At 36.9% G+C, this 20,942-nt stretch overlaps 2 protein-coding genes and 1 long non-coding RNA gene across 3 annotated transcripts; 2 read left to right on the top strand and 1 right to left on the bottom strand.

Moving 5' to 3' along the window:
• Nucleotides 1-199: 199 nt before the first annotated feature.
• Nucleotides 200-8,398, top strand: LOC100183085. Its single transcript, XM_018816988.2, has 14 exons — nt 200-336; nt 2,011-2,304; nt 2,568-2,761; nt 2,990-3,113; nt 3,282-3,525; nt 3,795-3,917; nt 4,354-4,544; nt 4,827-4,970; nt 5,256-5,339; nt 5,780-5,935; nt 6,306-6,423; nt 6,581-6,741; nt 6,881-7,026; nt 7,510-8,398. Exons 1-14 carry the CDS (start codon nt 286-288, stop codon nt 7,703-7,705), a joined length of 2,226 nt encoding a protein of 741 aa, XP_018672533.1. The 5' UTR covers nt 200-285; the 3' UTR covers nt 7,706-8,398.
• Nucleotides 8,399-9,690: 1,292 nt separating this feature from the next.
• LOC113475609 lies at nt 9,691-16,867 on the bottom strand. The gene is made up of 2 exons (XR_003397364.1): nt 16,779-16,867; nt 9,691-10,454 (listed from the first exon to the last, which is right to left on the bottom strand). It is a non-coding gene; the product is annotated as an uncharacterized LOC113475609 (long non-coding RNA).
• Nucleotides 11,287-20,599, top strand: LOC100185447. The gene is made up of 13 exons (XM_002119220.4): nt 11,287-11,424; nt 11,917-12,198; nt 12,747-12,934; nt 14,206-14,329; nt 15,038-15,281; nt 15,526-15,648; nt 16,042-16,232; nt 16,742-16,885; nt 18,084-18,167; nt 18,494-18,649; nt 18,986-19,103; nt 19,533-19,693; nt 20,219-20,599. Exons 1-13 carry the CDS (start codon nt 11,389-11,391, stop codon nt 20,555-20,557), a joined length of 2,190 nt encoding a protein of 729 aa, XP_002119256.1. The 5' UTR covers nt 11,287-11,388; the 3' UTR covers nt 20,558-20,599.
• Nucleotides 20,600-20,942: the final 343 nt, after the last annotated feature.

The following is a 20,942-nucleotide window of genomic DNA, read 5'->3' as shown; positions in this document are numbered from 1 at the left end:
CAGTTTTGTGTCGGTCAGACGGTGTTGAACAACGCTGGGTGTAGATATTTCTTTGATGGTTCTTTTTACACCGAGGCGAGCTACACTGTGGTGTAAACGCCGCTTAAAAGAACCTACAAAGAAATATCTACGCTGACCTGCACTGAACAACGCTGGGTGTAGATATTTCTTTGTTGTTTTTTTTAAACGACGTAACTTTCATACATGTTGTAACTTATATTGACTATAAACTGTATTTTTATTAACAGGTAGTAACCGCAGAACAGCAACTTAATAGCTGAGAAAATGTTTCATTATTTTGCCTTCTTAGTACTTTGTGTTGCAGGGTTTTTACTGGTAAGTAAACAACTGTTGTTACCATGTAGTAACGCGCTAGCCTATAAACGTATTGTGTTTGTAATTTATTTAAATAGCACGAGGAAAGATGAGACACCTTTTCATCGTATTTTCCCGTCCCTGTAAACAAAGAAAAATTAAAGGATCATAAAACCGTATCCTCACGACTCCCATAGATCGTTGTTTTTTGTTTAAAACATGATCAGAATATTTGGATATTATGTACTTAAGGTGTACCAACTTCCCCTACAGAACTTTATAACTAGTTAAAGTACTTTTGGATAAGATGGATATCGTTAAGTGCTAATGCATGTCATATTTATTAATCGTGCTAGTAACATTTAACAACGCTCTTTTAGAGTCGTGAGCATACAGTTATATGCTTCTGTAAAAGTTCTCTCTGCACTCGCAAATGCACGTTAAAATGAGACAAAAACGTGTCCCATCTTACCCCAACCATGACAAACCGTCGCGGTGTGCAACGTAAGACGTGTGTCATATTACGCAAATTACATAACGGCTTTACATCAAGCTTATAAGACTTTAATTCAAGCTGTATCGTGTGCATATGCAAACATTAATCTTAATATTCTAACCATGCGTATTATGTAAACAAAACAAGAATCTATACTATACCTACATTAAAAGGTTACCGCTTCAAAAGTTACATTGTATGTTTTACAAGCAGTGTAATACAATATTTTCTAAAAAAATTGTTTTTATTAAAACAGAATATTATTTTTTAATAAAGATTATTATCTGTGTGCATTTATGCTTAAATTTTAGATCCTCGAAAAAGGACCTCAACTATTTCAAATAAAGAAGAAATAAGGCCTTTTAGGAGTTTTTGTTATACGTTCTGCATAGACTGCATTTAAAATAAGTAATATGTCAAAAAAAATTAAAAAACGATCAAATTAAAGAAACCCATTTAATTGAACGCAAATTAAAACATAGATCGTATTCGAGTTATATTTAAACATCATATGGTAAATTGGACATGGACGTCTAACATAATTGCCAGTGTCCTAGCTGTTGGTTTGGCTATTTATCTTCTTTAAGGGAAATTTTCAGTTCAATAAATTATGCACGGTCGTCTATGCTCGCTGTCAAACTTTGTCAATTTATTAATGGCGAACTAACTGTGCAAAGTCTGGATATACATTAACGATACAATTAGAAAAACGTGCAAACTATAAATAAACTCGCATGATACAGCAGTATTGCATCACGTGATACTGAAACCAATGTGAACCTATACAGCAAGATTATTCAAAACACGTTCCTGAATCACGTTTTTTAGCAACTTGACTTAAAACTTGCAAAATATTTAAAATTCTTAGAATATTTGCAGTTATTTTGGTTGTAGTTGAACAACTAAAAGACTCTGTCCTCAAGGTGTATCTTGTGCGCATTGTTGAGTTGTAACATGGGTGTCTTCTTATACACCAGACACACATGGTATATTCATACACCTCATGCTCACTGTAGAGTTATAACACGGGTGTATTCTTATACACCAGACACACATGGTATATTCATACACCTCATGCTCACAGTCTGTTTCCACAAGACCGCTATAAACTTAAAAGAAAAAAATAGGAATTTTCAACAAACACAAATTAGTAGCAAATCCGAATCATATTCATTACATTTATATTTTTATCATTTTAGATTGTGTTATTGCCAAGATCACCACCAGTTCCTGTTGTCTGCCCTAAACGCGCAAACGAAGCATTAATAAACCAAGAACGTAAGAACACCGACACATTCTACGTCGACGCTTACCATGGTAATGACTCGTGGAACGGGAAATACCCGGAGTCGAGAAAGGGGGACGGGCCGTTCAAGACGTTAGAAAAAGCGTTCAAGCAGATTCGAAAATTACGAACTCCTGCGAAACCGGCGACATTATTTTTAAGAGCTGGAACTTATTTTATGCGAAGAAAGATCCAGTTGGGAGCTGAGGTATGAAACATTTTACTAAGTAGTTGGATCCCTGATTCAAGGCTCACTGTGGTGGCTACGATTCAGTGTGTGCCTCGTAACTGGAGGCTCCTAGGTTCAAGGCTCACTGTTGTAACTACGATTCAGTATGTGTCCCGTAACTGGAGGCTCCCAGGTTCAAGGCTCACTGTGGTGGCTACGATCCAGTGTGTGCCTCGTAACTGGAGGCTACCGGATTCGAGGCTCACTGTGAGTTTAGTATATAACTTTTCATTTTCACTCAGGATTCGAACTTAGCGGTGATCGCATACCCGAAAGACAAAGGCGTCCGTCCTTTGATATCGGGTGGGAAAACAATCACCGGCGATAAGTTTGTGTTTCATTCTTACAAAAAAAACCACAAGATTTATGTTGCTCCGTTCTATGGTAAATGTACTTCACATGCATTTCTTGGGGACAAACGACTTATACGAGCAAGGTGGGCGTTCATTACTAAATGTAGTTCGTAAATTGGTCATGTGTATACCGTAAATTATACCATGTAGGTGCAACGTGTCGAGACATTGTTTATGCTTATAAAATGTATAAAAAAAACATACACATTATGTTACACATTTCTTTGTTTTTTTACATCGAGGCAGCTGCGCTAAATGAAAAAAATGTTGTAAAAATCTGAGCTAAAGATATTGTTACTTTTTGTCTGCAGAAAACCAAATATTGTAAAATGGACTGGGGAGGATCTAACTGGATCTGGGCCTTACCTACGCATGAAGAACTTACTTCGATCAACTCCTGTTTGTAATTTAGCTGGAGATGGTGGTTATACGCAGGTGCTTATTTATTCTCGTACAGAGAATAATTTACTTGTTAAAACGCTATGAAGCAGAACGATTGCCGCGTCATATTTCGGCAGTGAGCATGGGGTGTATAAATACACCATATTATAACTCGATAGTGACGACAAGCATGATGTACTTTAATCCAACATGTTTTTACAGCACAACTGCCCGGTTATCAACAAAAAAGGCTTCAAATTTCGTCGCGGTGACATCAGACCGAACTGGCCGAAACTAACACACGGGGAGATTCTTATATTTAACTCATGGACTGCAGAGAGAAGGAAGATAGCTCGTGTTAATGTGACGGAAGGCTCAGTGTATTTTCAAAGAGATCTAAGATTCCCAATAGGAAAACATCCAGGGGCGTCTGGGTTCCGTTATGTTGTGGAGAACATATTTCCAGGTAGATGTGTGGACAATTAGATGCTCAGGTTAAGTTATGTTTTTTTTTATGTTTGGTGCTCATGGTATCGTGTTTTTTTAAAATTAGTTCCAAAAATGTGTATAGATTCATACATGGGTGTGATATGACTGTGTAGAAAAAGTAAATGCTATTCAAAGAATTACTTTATTTCAAACAATCTAATTCCCACCCACGAAGATATACATGACCAAACTAACTATTAATAATGTTTCAAATGCATAAAGTCATCACAAATATTTATAACACAGAACTCGACACAACTGGGGAATTCTACTGCGACAGTGTGAGGAAAAAGTTTTACTTAATCCCACCGTCTGGAGCGCTTGCCACTAATGATGTGCACGTAGCACATACGAGCGTATTTTTCAAAGGTAGTTATGTCGTATGATCATTTATACCATGACTGTAGTTTAAACAACCGTCAAAAGTAAGAAAAAAAAACAATTATCTCGGACCTTTGTCCCGAACGTTTTTCATCGGATGTTTTTCCGAACGTTTTCTTCAGAATGTTTTTTTTCTCAGTCGTGTTGTCACGGACAATTTGTTTTACCGCATTTGGAAACATTTTGTTCTACCGAAAAACACATATTGCTCTACCGCATTCTTATAATCGTATCCTCACAAGTCTAAAATATAGTTGTTAATTGTTAGAAGAACGATTCGGAAATATGAGATATTATGTGCTAAGGAGTAACGCTACTCCTCTTACCCACAGTACTATGGTTAACACCAATATAACCATTGAAAACTAGGTCACAAAGTCAGATAAATTTAAATTTGAAAATTTAACTCTACAATTATTTACAGCCGTTGGAGTAAAGAACATCACTTTCCAAGATCTTGCATTCAAACACTCGCATGATAGTTACTTTTCCGGTTATAATGGAAGACCTGGGATGCTTATACTTGAATATTGTGACGGGATCAGAATTGAAAGCTGCGAGTTTTCCCATGCCGGCTACACTGGAGTTTTCACCAATATGGTCAAGAATATGAATGTAATTATGCTGATACTATGTAGTTTGTATGTAATATAAATATAACGTGGTGTATGAATACACCATGTGTGTATGGTGTATAAGAATACACCCATGTTATAACTTGACAGTGAGCATGAGGTGTATGAATACACCATGTGTGTCTGGTGTATAAGAAGACACCCATGTTAGAACTCAACAGTGAGTACAAGGTGTATAAACACACCATGTGTGTCTGGTGTATAAGAAAACACTCATGTTATAACAGTGGGCGCATAAAGACTAATAACAATGTTACTCCAGGTAACTCAAAGCGTATTTAAAGACATCGGAAATCTTGCATTAACCGTCGAATACAATGGTGAAGCCAAAGACAGGTTCGCACCACGTAACATTGATATTAAACGAAACACCTTCAAAGGATGCGGTGTATATGCCATGTTACAGGTATGTTATATTAATAGCTTGAATGCACAGTCGGAGTTAAAAAATAAAAATTATCAAAAAGCAAATGATTTTTTTATTCCTAAGCCTGTTGTGTTTAACTGACACTTCAGTTGTTTTGGCATCTGGTTTTAACAAAACCTTCAATTGGTTGCACCACTGTTCGCAGGTTTTTATATAAAACTTCAGTATCTTTGACAATAAATGTACCAGCTTTTAACAAAACAATAATCCGAATTACATTGGTTGCACCATTCTCTATATTTTAAATACAACTGTTTATTCCAGCCAAGTTGTGTTCATGTGAAGGGAGTCGGTAATATCATGGTCCAAGAGAATGATATTAGTATCACGCCGTATGCGGGGTTGAGGGTAAGTTTATCTTGGCGTTTTTAAATATGCCTGGTCGAAAGACTCACTACACCTAATAAGGCCCCAAATGTATAATTGTTTTATCTTTGATCGGTTAGGCATTACAATGATAACACATTTGTTCTATTTTAAACGCCTCGTACCCGCTTACAAGCCACCACGTATATAAGTTTGTGGTCGTATGGCTAAAATATGGACAACATATTTTCTCATGAAGCTGAGACAATGTACCTCACAAAAAAAGAGGTTTACGCTGTTGGTGTGGCATGGCACATTACATGGCCTTTGCACAGAAAGTTAAATTGGTGGAACTGTTATTTGCAAACCCTAATAACAAAACTTTCGCTGAGAATCGTAAGCTACTAGTATATCTGAAAGCTTCTTGTATTTTATCGATTATTTTATTTTGTTACATCGAAATATATTTGATTTACGTTTAGGTTGGCTGGCAGAAGACTTTTACTAAAGATTACAACAACGGGAAGAAAGTGTTTAAGATTGTGAGGAACCATATACATCATTATGGAAATGGGATATTGAGCGATTTCGCCGCAATCTATATGTCATCTAATATGCAAGATTGTGGTATTATACAGGTCGGTTAAAAACTCGTAGTTTAAAAGCTGGTCAAATATGGCCGGTTTGAAAGCTTGTATAGGAGGGTGGGAGAGATGGGACACCTTTCCTTACTGGTTTCGAATTATAAAACGATATCCTTATGACTCCCATAAGACCGTTGTTAATTGTTTAATAAACGATCGGTATGTTTGGGTACTATGTGCTAAAGGTGCCCCATCTTACCCCACAGTACTACGAATAAAACAATTTTTCGTTATCATAGACTACAATTAATGAAATTTAGTGTGTGCCTCGTAACTGGAGGTCCTTATACTCGGTGCCACCTTTTTTGTTCCAACGATACAATAAACATAACTGTTATACTATATAACGTGTTTTGTTTTACAGAACATGAGTATATGCCACTTGCACGTCTTGGTTTCTGACAACGCAATCCATCATTCAAGAGCTTATCATTACGGAGCGATTGGAGTGTTTTCGGATACAGCTGCGTCTTCTGTAACAGGTACCGTACGTGACTTAGATTATTCGCAATTTCGTTAATTAATACACCGCCTGTCGGATGAAACAGAACACACAAATGTTATACTTTGATAGTGAGCATGACGACTGTTTTTATAATGAATGGATGAATGCAAGTTATTTTTAACCTATTTTCACAGTTACTCGTAATTGGATTTACAAGCTGGCAGACTGCGCTGTTAACTTCCACTGTGGACAAAACAACATCGCTGTGAACAACATGATCTATCACATCAGTCCCAAACGTGTCTTCGGTGTTTGTAACCCGAGTGTGGGAGACGATGGAAGAATGCCTAGACAGGTAAGCTATGGTTATGGGTACAGGGATCAAGGCCCACTTAGGTTGATTGTCAGTAGAGGTTTACTCAACAGTGAGCATGAGATGTATCACCATATTTTGTGATATGAGTTATTATCATCTAAAGTTGTATCTCACGCAGAGCATGAATTTCTCCCGGAACGTGATTTACGTAAATAACTCAAATGCTCGACTTTATGGTCGTGGGGATAAGTGGTACGATGAAATACCGGTCGTGCAACTCAACAACTATTTCTTCAAGGGGTTCAGCACGAAAAAGTTCAATGGGTAAAAAAAATCATTGCACTTTTTTTAATTTGTAGTGTAGAATGTACAACTACTTGGTAACTCGTCACTGAGTATAAGGTGCACTTTTTGACGAGATTTAGGATTTTTATAATGAATCTAGCAGTATGAAGAAAAGCTAAAAAGCACTTTTAAAGCTATATCGAAGCAGCCATCGTTGTGGGTGCATGTGTCCTTAGACAGGATACGGCAATTGTTCCAACTCAGGGCTGTCTAAACACGGAAACATAGAAGAAACAATCATTCAAAACGTACATATGTATAGTAACTCGTAAGCAGGCACGAGGTTTATGAAACAGAACATTCGTGTTATAACGACTGTCATTGCCCCGCCATGCGACGTAAGGATAACTTTCCGCCATACGCGTATGTGAAAAAATTACATTCAAATATAGAAAACATTTAATTTGGTTAACCCACTATCACTAACAAAGTAAAGTTCTAAAAGTTCTTATAATCCCTCAGTTTCTTCAGCAAGACGATAAAGAGTTGGAGTAAGTGGCGCAACGAAGCTAAACGCGACGCAGGATCTATCATCGCGGACCCGAAGTTTGTAAATACTGACTTAGATGACTATAGACTTTCAAATCAATCCCCTGCCCGTGGTATGATAGAGTCGATAGATCTACGAACGGTCATAACGAATTCTGGAACCTGCTGATAGATTTAGTAGGGTTGGAGGAAGATGGGACACCTTTCATTATATTTTCTCGTCCGGTTTGATAGTAAACAAAGAACATATAAATAATTTTAAAATCGTATCTTCACGACTCTCATAGACCGTTGTTAATTGTCTAAAACACGATCAGGATATTTGAATATTATGTGTTAAGGATGTCGCGACTTCCCCCACAGTACTGTATATTTATTTATAATGATTCTAAAATCTGTTCTGGCAACAGTATATTTTGGAAAATGGTAGGAAATTGATTTTTATAACGGCTTTCTAACACCCGTGCTAACTTTTGTTTTGCCGCCGCGCGAGATAAATGGTTTCACTTATTTCATTTTTGATACATAATTTTTTTTGGGCTATTTTGAGATCAACTGGTATTTTATATAATTCGTGCACGAGGTGTTTGTTTAAACTATGTTTATCTTGCAATTGATGTTAAAAACATTGTTTTTGTATTACGACATTTCAAAATGCGAGTTCGAATTCGGAAATTGAAAATCCCGAAACGACCTTCTTCGTATAATGCCGGATTTGATTTTGTTAAATATTTGCATATTTCTTCATTACCGTTGTATAATTGCAATATTCTTCAAGTTCTGTTATTTATAGTTCAGTGTCAATATGTTTTTTTATATTTGTGCTTTGATTGTTTTACAAATACACGATGTGCGTTTTCTATATTAAATCTGTCAGTTAAAGTTGAAGTCGACATAGAAGTTTAGCACGAGTAAATTCAAATGTAAAGCATATTACATTTTTCCTCAAAACACGCAAGTTTAAATGACCAAACCAACCAAAATCCATGTCTGCTTATCCACACACTGCAATAGTTTCGGCAACTCGACTGTGGGCATAGGGGAGGCAACCATGGATAAGTCACTCAAGATCCCATCCCCAAAGATATAAATGACCAAACGAACCAAAAGTCATGCCTGCTTATCCACACACTGTAATAGCTTCAGCAACTCGACTGTGGGCATTGGAGTTGCAACCATGGATAAGTCACTCAAGTTCCCACCCACGAGGATATAAATGACCAAACCAACCAAAAGTCATGTCTGCTTATCCACACACTGCAATAGTTTCGGCAACTCGACTGTGGGCATGGGAGTGGCAACCATGGATAAGCCACTCAGCAAGTTCCCACCCACGAGGATATAAATGACCAAACCAACCAAAATTCATGTCTGCTTATCCACACACTGCAATAGCTTCAGCAACTCGACTGTGGGTATGGGAGTGGCAACCATGGATAAGTCACTCAGCAAGTTCCCACCCACGAGAATATAAACAACCAAACCAACCAAAAGTCATGTCTGCTTATCCACACACTGCAATAGCTTCAACAACTCGAAGTCACGTCACTCCAATAAATTCAAGTTTGAAGAAAAGCAAAATTCCGGATATGACGATTTTTACGTCAACTTATTATAATGATCAAGTAAATATGACGTTGGCATTTCCTTAATACTTATACGAAACTTGGAGACAATATTGCATCTACGGAGTAACATACCATAAAAAACAAACATATTGTTTTTATCCTATAACCGTTTAGGTGTAACTATTATTTATAATATATTCATAACCAGAATATATTCATAACAGTTTTTTTTAACTTAGTTTCAACTCTGAAATTTATTTATAGTGGGTTGGGGTAAGATGGTTCACGTTTTCTTTTATCGTCTTATTTGAAAGCAAACAACGGATGTTTATATAATTATATATCCGTATCCTCATGACTCAAAAGTTGTTAATTGTTAAAAACTGTCACGAAATATTGGATTTAGGTGATGACATCAAGTATCTCATCTTACACTAAGGTACTATAGGTGACAAAGTTTTGTTACAACATAAATATTGAGGTTTATTGTGCATTCAGTCGTAAACAATTAATAATTACAGAATTATAAAATCGAAAACTCTTGACTCTAAATAGCGTTGTTAATTAGTAATAACACGATTAGGAATATGCTTAGTTCATGCGCTGTATTACTAACGCATTATTTGACCCTATGTTAGGCAATCATTTTCAGAATGATATCATTATTAAAAAGTAAAATAACTTAGTAATATGACCGAAAGCGTTAAAACGCGATTAAATTTGAATAAAAGATAAAAATGAGTAATCTCATATAGCCAAAAACTGCATTTTATCCAAATAAGTCAAAATAATATCTGAAATCGTACTTAATGCGTAGATAGGATATCCTATGCTAATACAAATGTGTTAATGGTAATTAAAAATATGCATCATCATACAAATTTAATACAGACGTGATATTACGTGGCATGAAATCACCTTAATTAGCTTCAGTAATCAGAGAACAATCGCTGTGTCATATCTTTCAGGGTGTAAAGGACATAGCTTAGACCATAATTAGCTAATATTACACATTATGACGTAACATAGGGCATCTAAGTGCAAAATTTTTACGTAACAATGCCTGAACGGTATTTTGCGGGTGGTAACAATAGTACAAAAGGCGGAAAAGCGTTTTATTTCGAGGAGGTTCGAAAGTCAATCGAGTACTCGAGTTCTTTTACAGGTGTCAAGATGACGTCACACTCAATTTAAAAATCCCGGAAGTTTCGAACCTCCTTCCCAAAAGTCGGTATAAAACACGAGTATTTTGTTTCAATGTACAATAGTTGTAGAACAGCGGGCGTTGTGATATCACCATATTGCGGATATAGCGGTTTCCTTTTTAACAATAGGACGTCTTATTCGGAGCTGTCGTTACAATATAGTGTATAACATAGGTATACTTATAACTTTCGTATTGGTACGCTATGTTTTAAAACGGGTCGGAATGTGTCTTGCAAACTGAGTTATAAAACATATGACTCATATTCTAGAATTTTTTAATAAAAAAAGTTTTGCCTTTTTTGAAAATCGAAATTGGCTTAGCGTTTAAACTACAGCGTAGCTCGCCTCGGTATAAAAGAACAAACAAAGAAATATCTACACCCAGCGTTGTTCAGCGCAGGTCAGCGTTGATATTTCTTTAATATTTCTTTTAGTTAATTTAGTACTTTCGCGTTCATAACGCCAAGAAAAGAATTAATCTACGCTTAACAACGCTGAGTGTAGACACATTTTGCTTGTATTTTCATCCGAAATGAGATCTGCTATAGCTGTTATAGTGTAAACATTATTTGCTAGGAACAAAGCAGATGTCCGCTTAAAAAATGAGCAGCATTTTAATTTAGTTATGCGCGTCGCAGTACTGTAGTTTTACAATAGCTTACGAGACAGTGTAAGAGCGTTTAATTACACAGGCATTCTTCTGTAACAGAGCCTGCTGTGCAACCGCGTTTGCACGGTCTGTGAATTCGCGTCTTTTGGTTGTTTTCCAGGTACTGTGACGTCACAATACGCTTTCAGGTGAGCGCTAACACGCTGTGAGTCAGTGTAACGCGTTCTTGTGTAAATCTACGCTTGTTGGGTAACAGTATATGCGTGTATAACAGCATATACGGAAATACATAGTAATTACTAATGCACGCATGTATATATGACGTCCGTTTTGCTCTGCTTTATAAAGGAGGCCGCATCAATATTTTGACATTTTCCAAAATTTGTTTGAGTCAGATTTGAAAGTTTAGAAAATATCTTTAGTCAAACTGAGCAACAAGAAAATTTTGTGTGAAAAGAAAATTTCAAAATGAAAATCGTTTTGTGTTTCTTCGCTGTGTTATTGGTAAGTGAGCTTGAGCTGTTTCGTTAAGAATTTGTTTGAGCTTTGATATTTTTTAAAATTACCAGGGCAAGCCCGACCATGCAAGTACAAGCCCGACCATGCAATATAAATAACATAATTTTTTGTACAAGGCAGTCGTTATAACACGGGTGTTTTGTTTCATACACCCCATGCCCGCTTACGAGTTACTATATATGTAACTTATTTTTCCTCGCGTGGCAGGGAATGGTCAATCGTTATAACATTGGCGTTTTGTTTTATACATCTCGTGCCCACTTACGATTCTTATGAATATGGCCGACAGTTTAGACAATCCATTGGTGCCTGGGTTAGAGTATTTGGTGATAAATGTATTTAAATAAAAATACACACGCCCACAGTGGTGGCACCGAGCCTTGAACCCCGTATCCTCCAGACTCAGTTAGGCGTGGTAACAACTGTGCCACGATAATTCACGTTTTTTTTTTGTTTTTTTTTTTTTTTATTTTACAGACACTTCACTGCAGCGACGCTCTTTGTCCTCAACGTTCTGACACCGCACGCATCCTACGTCGTCGACGTCACAGTGACATATTTTACGTCGACGCTAACCATGGCAACGACGCTTGGACAGGGAGATCCCCTAACCCGAGCGGAACTGAAGGACCTTTCAAGACACTTAAAGTGGCGATCGAGAAAATACGAGTTTTGCGAACCTCTGATGTAAAAGCTGCGACTCTCTACGTCAGAAGTGGCTCGTACTTCGTAAAAAAGAAGATTTTTCTGGATAAGCGCGTAAGTATAATATTAAAGAAAAACGAAGCTGAGTGTTTCCTATTATGCAATATATTTTCCTGCTCAGCCAAACTATAGGCTACGGCGTCTTTTTAGCACAATGGTTAGGGATTCTAATCCCGCCACTGCTACCATTGTAGGAGTATTTTTCCGTGGGTAATTAACGACAGTTAGTTGCTCCAAACAAGTGGTTAGAAGTTGTTCAATTGTCAATTATACATGTAAACAATTACCCCAAAAAGTTATATTCGTATTAACTCGAAAGCGGACACGAGATATATGAAAAAAAACCTCCGTGTTATAATGACTGTAACAAGCGTACACAAAAGTATTACAACTCAAGTGTGCGTGGCAACAATGGATAAATCACTCATTTTCCCACCCACGAGGATATGAATGACCAAACCAACCAAAAGTCATGTCTACTTATCCACACACTGCAATAGCTTCAGCAACTCGACTGTGGGCATGGGAGTGGCAACCATGGATAAGTCACTCAAGATCCCACCCACGAGCGTATAAATGACCAAACCGTATAATTATTTCAGGATTCCAATCTCGCAGTTATCGGGTACGACGCTGGTGAGCGCCCCCTGATTTCTGGAGCAAATAAAATAAGTGGATCGTCGTTCTACCCATACTCCCAAACCGAGACTCATACCATATATGCGGCTCGTTTTACCGGGAGGTGTTCCTCTCATTCATTCCTCGGCACCAAGCGACTTATTCGTGCACGGTAAGTACGTGGTAATCGGTCTTCTATATAGAATTTGTGTTATAACTCGACAGTGAGCATGAGATGTATGAATATACCATGTGTGTCTGGTGTATAAGAAAACACCCATGTTATAATTCGACAGTGAGCATGAGATGTATGAACACACCATGTGTGTCTGGTGTATAAGAAGACAACCATGTTATAACTCAACAGTGAGCATGAGGTGTATGAATATACATGTGTGTCTGGTGTATAAGAAGACACCCATGTTATAACTGGACAGTGAGCATGAGGTGTATGAATATACATGTGTGTCTGGTGTATAAGAAGACACCCATGTTATAACTGGACAGTGAGCATGAGGTGTATGAATATACCATGTGTGTCTGGTGTATAAGAAGACACCCATGTTATAACTGGACAGTGAGCATGAGGTGTATGAATACACCATGTGTGTCTGGTGTATAAGAAGATACCCATGTTATAACTGGACAGTGAGCATGAGGTGTATGAATACACCATGTGTGTCTGGTGTATAAGAAGATACCCATGTTATAACTGGACAGTGAGCATGAGGTGTATGCATACACCATGTGTGTCTGGTGTATAAGAAGATACCCATGTTATAACTGGACAGTGAGCATGAGGTGTATGAATACACCATGTGTGTCTGGTGTATAAGAAGACACCCATGTTATAACTCGACGGCGAGCATGAGGTGTATGAATACACCATGTGTGGCTGGTGTATGCACAGTAAGCATGAGGTGTATGAATTTACATGTATAAAGCAATATACGAACAACTCGGATCAGCGAACACTTTACAGCCCTAAGAACGTATGTATATATACAACAGCGGAAACATATGGTAGAACGTCTTTTAAGAAATGCAGTTATTAAAACTATTCAAATCCGTTACCATTGCATTGGCATAAATATTGTCCAACTATATTACATGCTACATAAAAAGACATTTATAGCACAATACAACGGTAGCTTGACAAGCAAGAATACATTGTGTGTGTTGAATGCACAATAACTACCACACGTCACAGCCGTAATTTGATTCGTAAGTGACGTCATGGATTGCGTGTATTGGTCGCAAGTCCGAATAATGTAAACGCCTCTTAAAAAAAAACAAACAAAGAAATATCTACGTTAACCGGCGCAGAACAACGCTGGGTGTGAACATTTCTTTGTTGTTCTTTTTACCACAAAGCGAGCTATACGCTGTAATGTGAAAAACAGCTTCAACAAAAAGTTAAACTCCGTTGTTTTTAATTTACAGAAAACCGAACCTTGCAAAATGGACCGGAGCAGATCTAACTGGATCTGGACCTTACCTACGCATGAAGAACTTATTGGACCCGACCCCAGAATGTAATATGGCTGGAGCTGGCGGTTATACTCAGGTATATTTGCCATGGTCATTAATGGTGTAGTGTGGTGGGGGTATATCAATTTTTCATTCTATTTTCTCGTCTCATTTGGTACTAAATTAAGAAAATTAAAAGGTATTCCAACGACTTTCTTAGACCGTTGTTATTTGTTTAAAGTAACGTCAGTTTGGATATTATGTGCTAAAGGTGTCCCATCTTACCCCACCTTACTATATTTAATGCGATAAACAGGGGAACAAAATTTAAAAGCAGTCTACATGTTTCGCTGATTTTTTTATCGTATTAACCTGTATAAGGAATTAAGCCGTTTGTAACTGTGTTCTTGGAACGTGGTTAAATGCGTGCATAAAAATAAGACGAATAACTACATTTATCTCTTCAAATACTGCAGCGAAAATCTAAATAACTAAACCATCAAAGAGAAGGTAATTAGCAACAAAACGGCAGTCGTGAAATCACGTAAAATATAAAGACGTTTTAGGATAAAAGTGTGGCTGCAAAACACGACCGTATAAACAAAGTATTTAATTGTATTTAATTAAAACGTATGAAGATGTAACTGACAGATAACTAAAACTGAAACTGAAGTGGTTTGGCGGCTATTAAAGCTTTCTAGCAATTTGTGGTTTCGTAATAACTCAACAGCGCTCTCTGGCGGACACTTTACACCTAAGTAACACCAAAACATTTACACCTAAGTAACACTGATGTTACTTTTAGCGTCATTGTCCCGTGCAAAACAGATGGGGATTCAAATTTCACCAAGGCGATATCAACCCGAACTGGTACCGACTTACCAAAGCTGAGATCCTCGTATTCAATGCATGGACGGCAGAAAGAAGGAGAATCGACAAAGTCAATATACAAGACGACTCCGTTATGTTTCAAAGAATGCTTCGTTTCCCTGTTGGAAAACATCCTGGACCATCAGGGTTTCGATTCGTTGTGGAAAATGTTTTTGAAGGTTGATATTAAATAAGATTGCGTAATGGGTTATCATTTAAAACAGGATATACCGGGACTGAATGTGGTATCATTGCATGCATGTGTGTCCTTGGGTAAGACAGTAGTTACCAGAGAAAACCACTGGACGTCTCGAACGATCATCGAATGTAATTTTACATTTTGAGCAAACCGTTTTTAGCATCCTATTAAAAAGAAGTGCTAACATTTCTCATGCAGTTTAATTTTAATGTTTGTTGTTATAGAACTGGATACGGTTGGTGAATTCTATTGTGACGAAACAAGAGGAATGTTCTTCCTTATACCACCAGAGGGAGCGTTTCCCACCGAAGACGTTTATGTTTCATACAGAGACGTATTTTTCAGAGGTACTATACTACTACCAGTCATAATGTAAATAATCTTTCAACGGCTCATCTGGTGTGAATAAATGTTATGTATATTCGACAATTCAAATGTCATTCGGCGAGACTTCATCAGGGAATTTGCCGTTAAAAAATTACGTACGCTTATTTTTTGTTTACCAAATATAAAATATCAAATGAAATGGGAACGTGGCAATACTAGAGAATTTTGCCAATTGCCATAAAGTATTTATATCAGTATTACTCTAAACTCGCAATAACCAAAAGTTGGTAACTTAAACATTCGGGTCAAATACCATTTAATTATGATTTTCTTGGTCTACTTTTGTGAAATGACGCCTAAAAAACTTTAAAACTATTTGGCACGCTAGAGTTTTCATAAACGGTATATCTCAGGTCGCAACGTTGAAAACCTGAGATTCCAAGACCTCAGCTTCAAGCACTCACACGACAATCATTTCTCGGGTTACAACGGAAGACCTGGTTTATTTGACTTCGAAAATTGCGACGGAATTCACTTTGAAAGATGCGAGTTCGCCAACATTGGTTACACTGCTATTTATACCAGGATGGTTAAAAATATGAATGTAAGTGATTTGGTGTTACACGCAACTAAACGCCGTGGCCCAGTGGTTAGGAGCGTGTATCGAAACCGTCTCGATGCTGCTGGCGTAGATGTCCTTGCGCAAGACACTTTACGGACATTGTCTAACCCAGTGATCACTTTATAGATTGTACAACACTTGGTATCTGGGTAATGAACCAACTTTGGCCTAAATCTTAGGCCCAAGGCGCAGATCTCACACACGTGTAGTAGTAGCTGATATTTTGGCACAAATTTCTAATAAGATGTTTTACATACAGATTCTTTACAATACACGTAAGGACCTATTTTTTACCTGCTTTTATATACATTTCATTATGAATTCATTGCGTTTTCCAAACATATTCTCTACATCTGTATGTTTACACATACAATAAGTACGTTACGTGATGTTCTACATACAAAATATGCACGTATACATGTTGATACACACAATATATTTCCTACAAATTCTGTATAAGTTTATGAATAACCTATGTACTCTACATACAGATCCTGTACAGCACATTTAACGATGTTGGAAACATACCTGTTATCGTGGAATACAACAATCAACCTGACAACTTCTACGCTCCAAGAAACGTCTACGTGAAACGAAACACTTTTGTGGGATGCGGTGTCTACAGCATGTACCAGGTGAAATAAGTTGTTGGATTGAAATCTACTGTCTTTTAATTTTAGAATTCTTGCCCCTAGTCATACTTTAAACGACTGTAATAAAGTGACTACATTTTTAGCCAAGTTTAAAGGGGGAACCAACAAAAAAATAACAAAATTTGTGTAATAATAGAAATGCTCGAATGTGATCTAAAGCCACCACAAAAGTTTCAAACAACGAAACAGCTTCCAAAAAATTGCGTGTCAAAACCGCAAATTCAATCTTTAGTTTATACTTGAGCATCCCTATCCGTATACAACTTCATGTTTTGTTGGCATCTCCCTTTGCAAACTGAAACGCTAAATACTTGCAGCACAGTAAGCAACAATAGCATAAATCACAGCATAAATCTCTATACCAAAGTAACTACTACTGTACCAACTAAATAACTGTTAATTTATTTGCTTAGTTCTAAGTTCAACCAACTAATACTACGAACACATATAACACATCGATAAACACTGATACATTACAACCTAAAAACGCTGTAACTACCGCTGTACCAACTAAATGAATGTGAAATTAAAAACATTCTAAAACTAAAACAATAAAATAACTACTCAATACATCAAAACCTAAGAAACAACCTATGTAACTGCTACTAAGCGAACTAAACCGAGCTTTTGACTCGTGCAACGCGACACACAAAACGCTGATTACTTTGCGCCTGAGCGAAAAGCGCCGATTCTCTAGGCAGCAAGGTAACGAGTAATATACAATAGCATTGCAAAATACTTTATTTGCAGGATATTTTAGGACATTTCAATGACTACAATCGTAGGCTATTATTATTGAAAATATATAAATAGAGTAAGAATCTCATTCTACGAAAACGTAACAGATAAAAATCAAATTCACCTAATTGTGTTTAATAAAAGATATATATTTCGTCTATAAATGACATCGTCAGTCTCTTCAAATTTATTCTGAGTAGGAGACTGTCTATAAGCATTAAAGCCATGGAATTTATTACAGTTATATAGGAACATTAACTTAATGTAAATTTGTTAAACATTTCCGGTCTTAAAACTTGCCTAAAATACGGACTGGATACAAACTAAATTAACAATATTACAAAAATATTGGTCACGTCAGGTTTTTTTCAAGCATAAACGTATAAAACTTTAATTAGTACTACATTGAAAGTTCCTAAGCTAACTCATTTTATGTTTACAGCCAAGTTGCATTCATGTGAAAGGAGTCGCTCAAATAGTTGTTCGAGAAAACGATATCAGCATGTCTTCATACGCCGGAATAAGAGTAAGTAAATCAAACTGTTTTAAGTGATTTAAATTGAAGGTGAGCTCGAGATGTTTTGGATGCACCATTTGTTTCTGGTGTATAAGAAGACACTCATGTTAAAACTCAGTGGTCTCTAATTGGTTGTCCAAATTATCAGCCATATATAAAAAAGTGAAAAAAATCAACAACAAAAAAAATAATCACCCACAAAGTAACACACATGGTAACTCGTAAGCTGGCACGAGGTGTTAAACCCGTGTGATAACGACTGTCGTTTTTCAGCCACGCAAGGATAGAGTAAGTTACATTCAATTAAATTAAATTCACCGTGATACATACTATAGGCTGGTTGGCAAAAGACGTTCACACCGGACTATAACAATGGTCAAACTGTCTTCACTATTGTGCGCAACCATGTTCATCATTATGGAAACGGAATATTGAATGACTTTGCTGGAGTCTATATGTCTTCCAATATGTTGGATTGTGGGATAAGACAGGTGAATTGAAAGTTTTACTGTGCTGGCTACGATTCAGTGTGTGCCTCGTAACTGGAGGCTCCCAGGTTCAAGGCTCACTGTAGTGGCTACGATTCAGTGTGTGCCTCGTAACTGGAGGCCTCCAGGTTCATGGCTCACTGTGGTGGCTACGATTCAGTGTGTGCCTCGTAACTGGAGGCCTCCAGGTTCATGGCTCACTGTGGTGGCTACGATTCAGTGTGTGCCTCGTAACTGGAGGCTCCCAGGTTCAAGGCTCACTGTGGTGGCTTGAATAGTGTGAGCCTTGTAACTATATAAATTTTAGTAGTGCTGACACGAGTGTTACATTCTTTTCAGAACATGTCCATTTGTCATCTTCACGCTGTGGTTGCTGACAACGCAATTCACCATTCAAAGGCTTACAACTATGGTGCGATCGGAGTGTATTCCGACACGGCTGCGTCTTCCGTAACAGGTACTTCATCACACTTATTATACCTCGTTAGCATTAACTTGACAGTGAGCATGAGGTGTATGAATACACCATGTGTGTTTGGTGTATAAGAAGACACCGATGTTATAACTTGACGGTAAGCATGAGGTGTATGAAAACACCATGTGTGTCTGGTGTATAAGAAGACACCCATGTTGTAACTTAACAGCGAGCATGAGGTGTATGAATACGCCATGTGTGTTTGGTGTATAAGAAAACACCCGTGTTCTAACTCGACATTGAGCATGAAGTGTATGAATACGCCATGTGTGTTTGGTGTATAAGAAAACACCCATATTATAACTTGACAGCGAGCATGAAGTGTATGAACAAACCATGTGTGTCTGGTGTATAAGAAGACATCTTTTTCATACCTCATTCTAGATTTTTACTATTTTCCTTTCTTCACAGTTACTCGTAATTGGATTTACAAGCTGGCAGACTGCGCTGTTAACTTCCACTGTGGACAAAACAACATCGCTGTGAACAACATGATTTATCACATCAGTCCCAAGCGTGTCTTCGGTGTTTGTAACCCGAGTGTGGGAGACGATCCCAGAATGCCTAGACAGGTAAAATACTTAGAAGACGTTTGCCTTATATAAGTTATATGTTGTAGTTAGTAGTTACACTATATATACCTTACCAGAACAGGCAAGAGATTATGTTTCAATTTTAAAGCCTTTAATGATTTATAAAGACGTATCATATTTACGTTAGGAAATCTAAATCATGGTATACTGGAACGAAGATTGAAGGTTATTACGCCTCATGTTATATTTGACAGCGATATACTGTTATTACTAATAGTTAACCCTTTATATTAGTTATTATTATCTGTCTATTAGCATTTAAAACAACAGTATATGTTATGATTGGGCAAGATAATTCAAGCTTCTTTTTTTCCCATTTGGTAGTAAACAATGAATATTTACAGAAGGGTATACCTGTATGTCAACGATGGTATAAGTTGTTGATTGTTAAAAAGACGTTTGGGGAATTAGGAACATTATGTTCCAACAGTGTGTCTTACCAAAGAGTATTATATAACGCAAGTATTCCATATATTAGTATAGTCTAACCACGAATTTCGTTAGATAATGGACTTTACAAGAAACATTCTCTACGTGAACAACACGCTTGCACATTTATACGGCAGAGGCGACAAATGGTACAACGATGTTCCATTAGTAAACCGAAACGACTACTACCTCAAGGGCTTCACCACACAAGAATATAACGGTTTCTTCAGCAAAACTTATAGAACCTTTAACGATTGGAGAAGTTCTACTGGTAACGACCGTGGGTCGATCTTTGCCGATCCCAAATTCGTTAACATGGAAAACGACGATTACCGTTTGGCTGCTGACACCCCCGCTACTTTTATTCGTTCTATTGATCTAAGAAATGTAGTTGATAACTCAGGCGCTTGCTAAATAGTTTACGACGTAATAATGCAATAATCAAATACTGGAATAGGTAATTCAAAATATTTAAAAAATAATTTTTTTTAATTAAACCTAATATAAAAATTACAGCTAATATAATTTTTTAAATAAAATAAATAGAATAACAGATATACTAGTGCGATACTACATTCCCCAAAAATATATTATCTCAGATTCTCTAAGAGTATTTACTTGTTTTAACATAGCTTAAACAAAACATTTTGCATTTTCTAAAGTTAAATATAAATATTTGAAATTTAAACCAATTTAATTAAAAAATCATTTTTCGAATTTTGTAAATATTTTTCTGTAATTAAAACCCCCCCCCCCATATTACGCTCGGTTTAACATATTACTTCATCATTTTCATTTT

This window comes from Ciona intestinalis, unplaced genomic scaffold (assembly GCF_000224145.3).
Source record: "Ciona intestinalis unplaced genomic scaffold, KH HT001081.1, whole genome shotgun sequence".
NCBI classification, from domain to species: Eukaryota; Metazoa; Chordata; class Ascidiacea; order Phlebobranchia; family Cionidae; genus Ciona; species Ciona intestinalis.
Note: the sequence above shows the minus strand (reverse complement) of the source record. Positions and strands in the feature narration are given on the sequence as shown.

What these genes read in the sequence shown, in the direction of transcription:
- LOC100183085 (XM_018816988.2), top strand. Translation starts at nt 286, where the DNA reads ATGTTTCATTATTTTGCCTTCTTAGTACTTTGTGTTGCAGGGTTTTTA. An exon ending in AGCTGCGTCTTCTGTAACAG is followed by an intron (nt 6,424 to 6,580) that starts GTACCGTACGTG and finishes CTATTTTCACAG; the next exon opens with TTACTCGTAATTGGATTTAC. An exon ending in AGCACGAAAAAGTTCAATGG is followed by an intron (nt 7,027 to 7,509) that starts GTAAAAAAAATC and finishes ATAATCCCTCAG; the next exon opens with TTTCTTCAGCAAGACGATAA.
- LOC100185447 (XM_002119220.4), top strand. Translation starts at nt 11,389, where the DNA reads ATGAAAATCGTTTTGTGTTTCTTCGCTGTGTTATTG. An exon ending in CTTCATACGCCGGAATAAGA is followed by an intron (nt 18,168 to 18,493) that starts GTAAGTAAATCA and finishes TACATACTATAG; the next exon opens with GCTGGTTGGCAAAAGACGTT. An exon ending in GGCTGCGTCTTCCGTAACAG is followed by an intron (nt 19,104 to 19,532) that starts GTACTTCATCAC and finishes CTTTCTTCACAG; the next exon opens with TTACTCGTAATTGGATTTAC.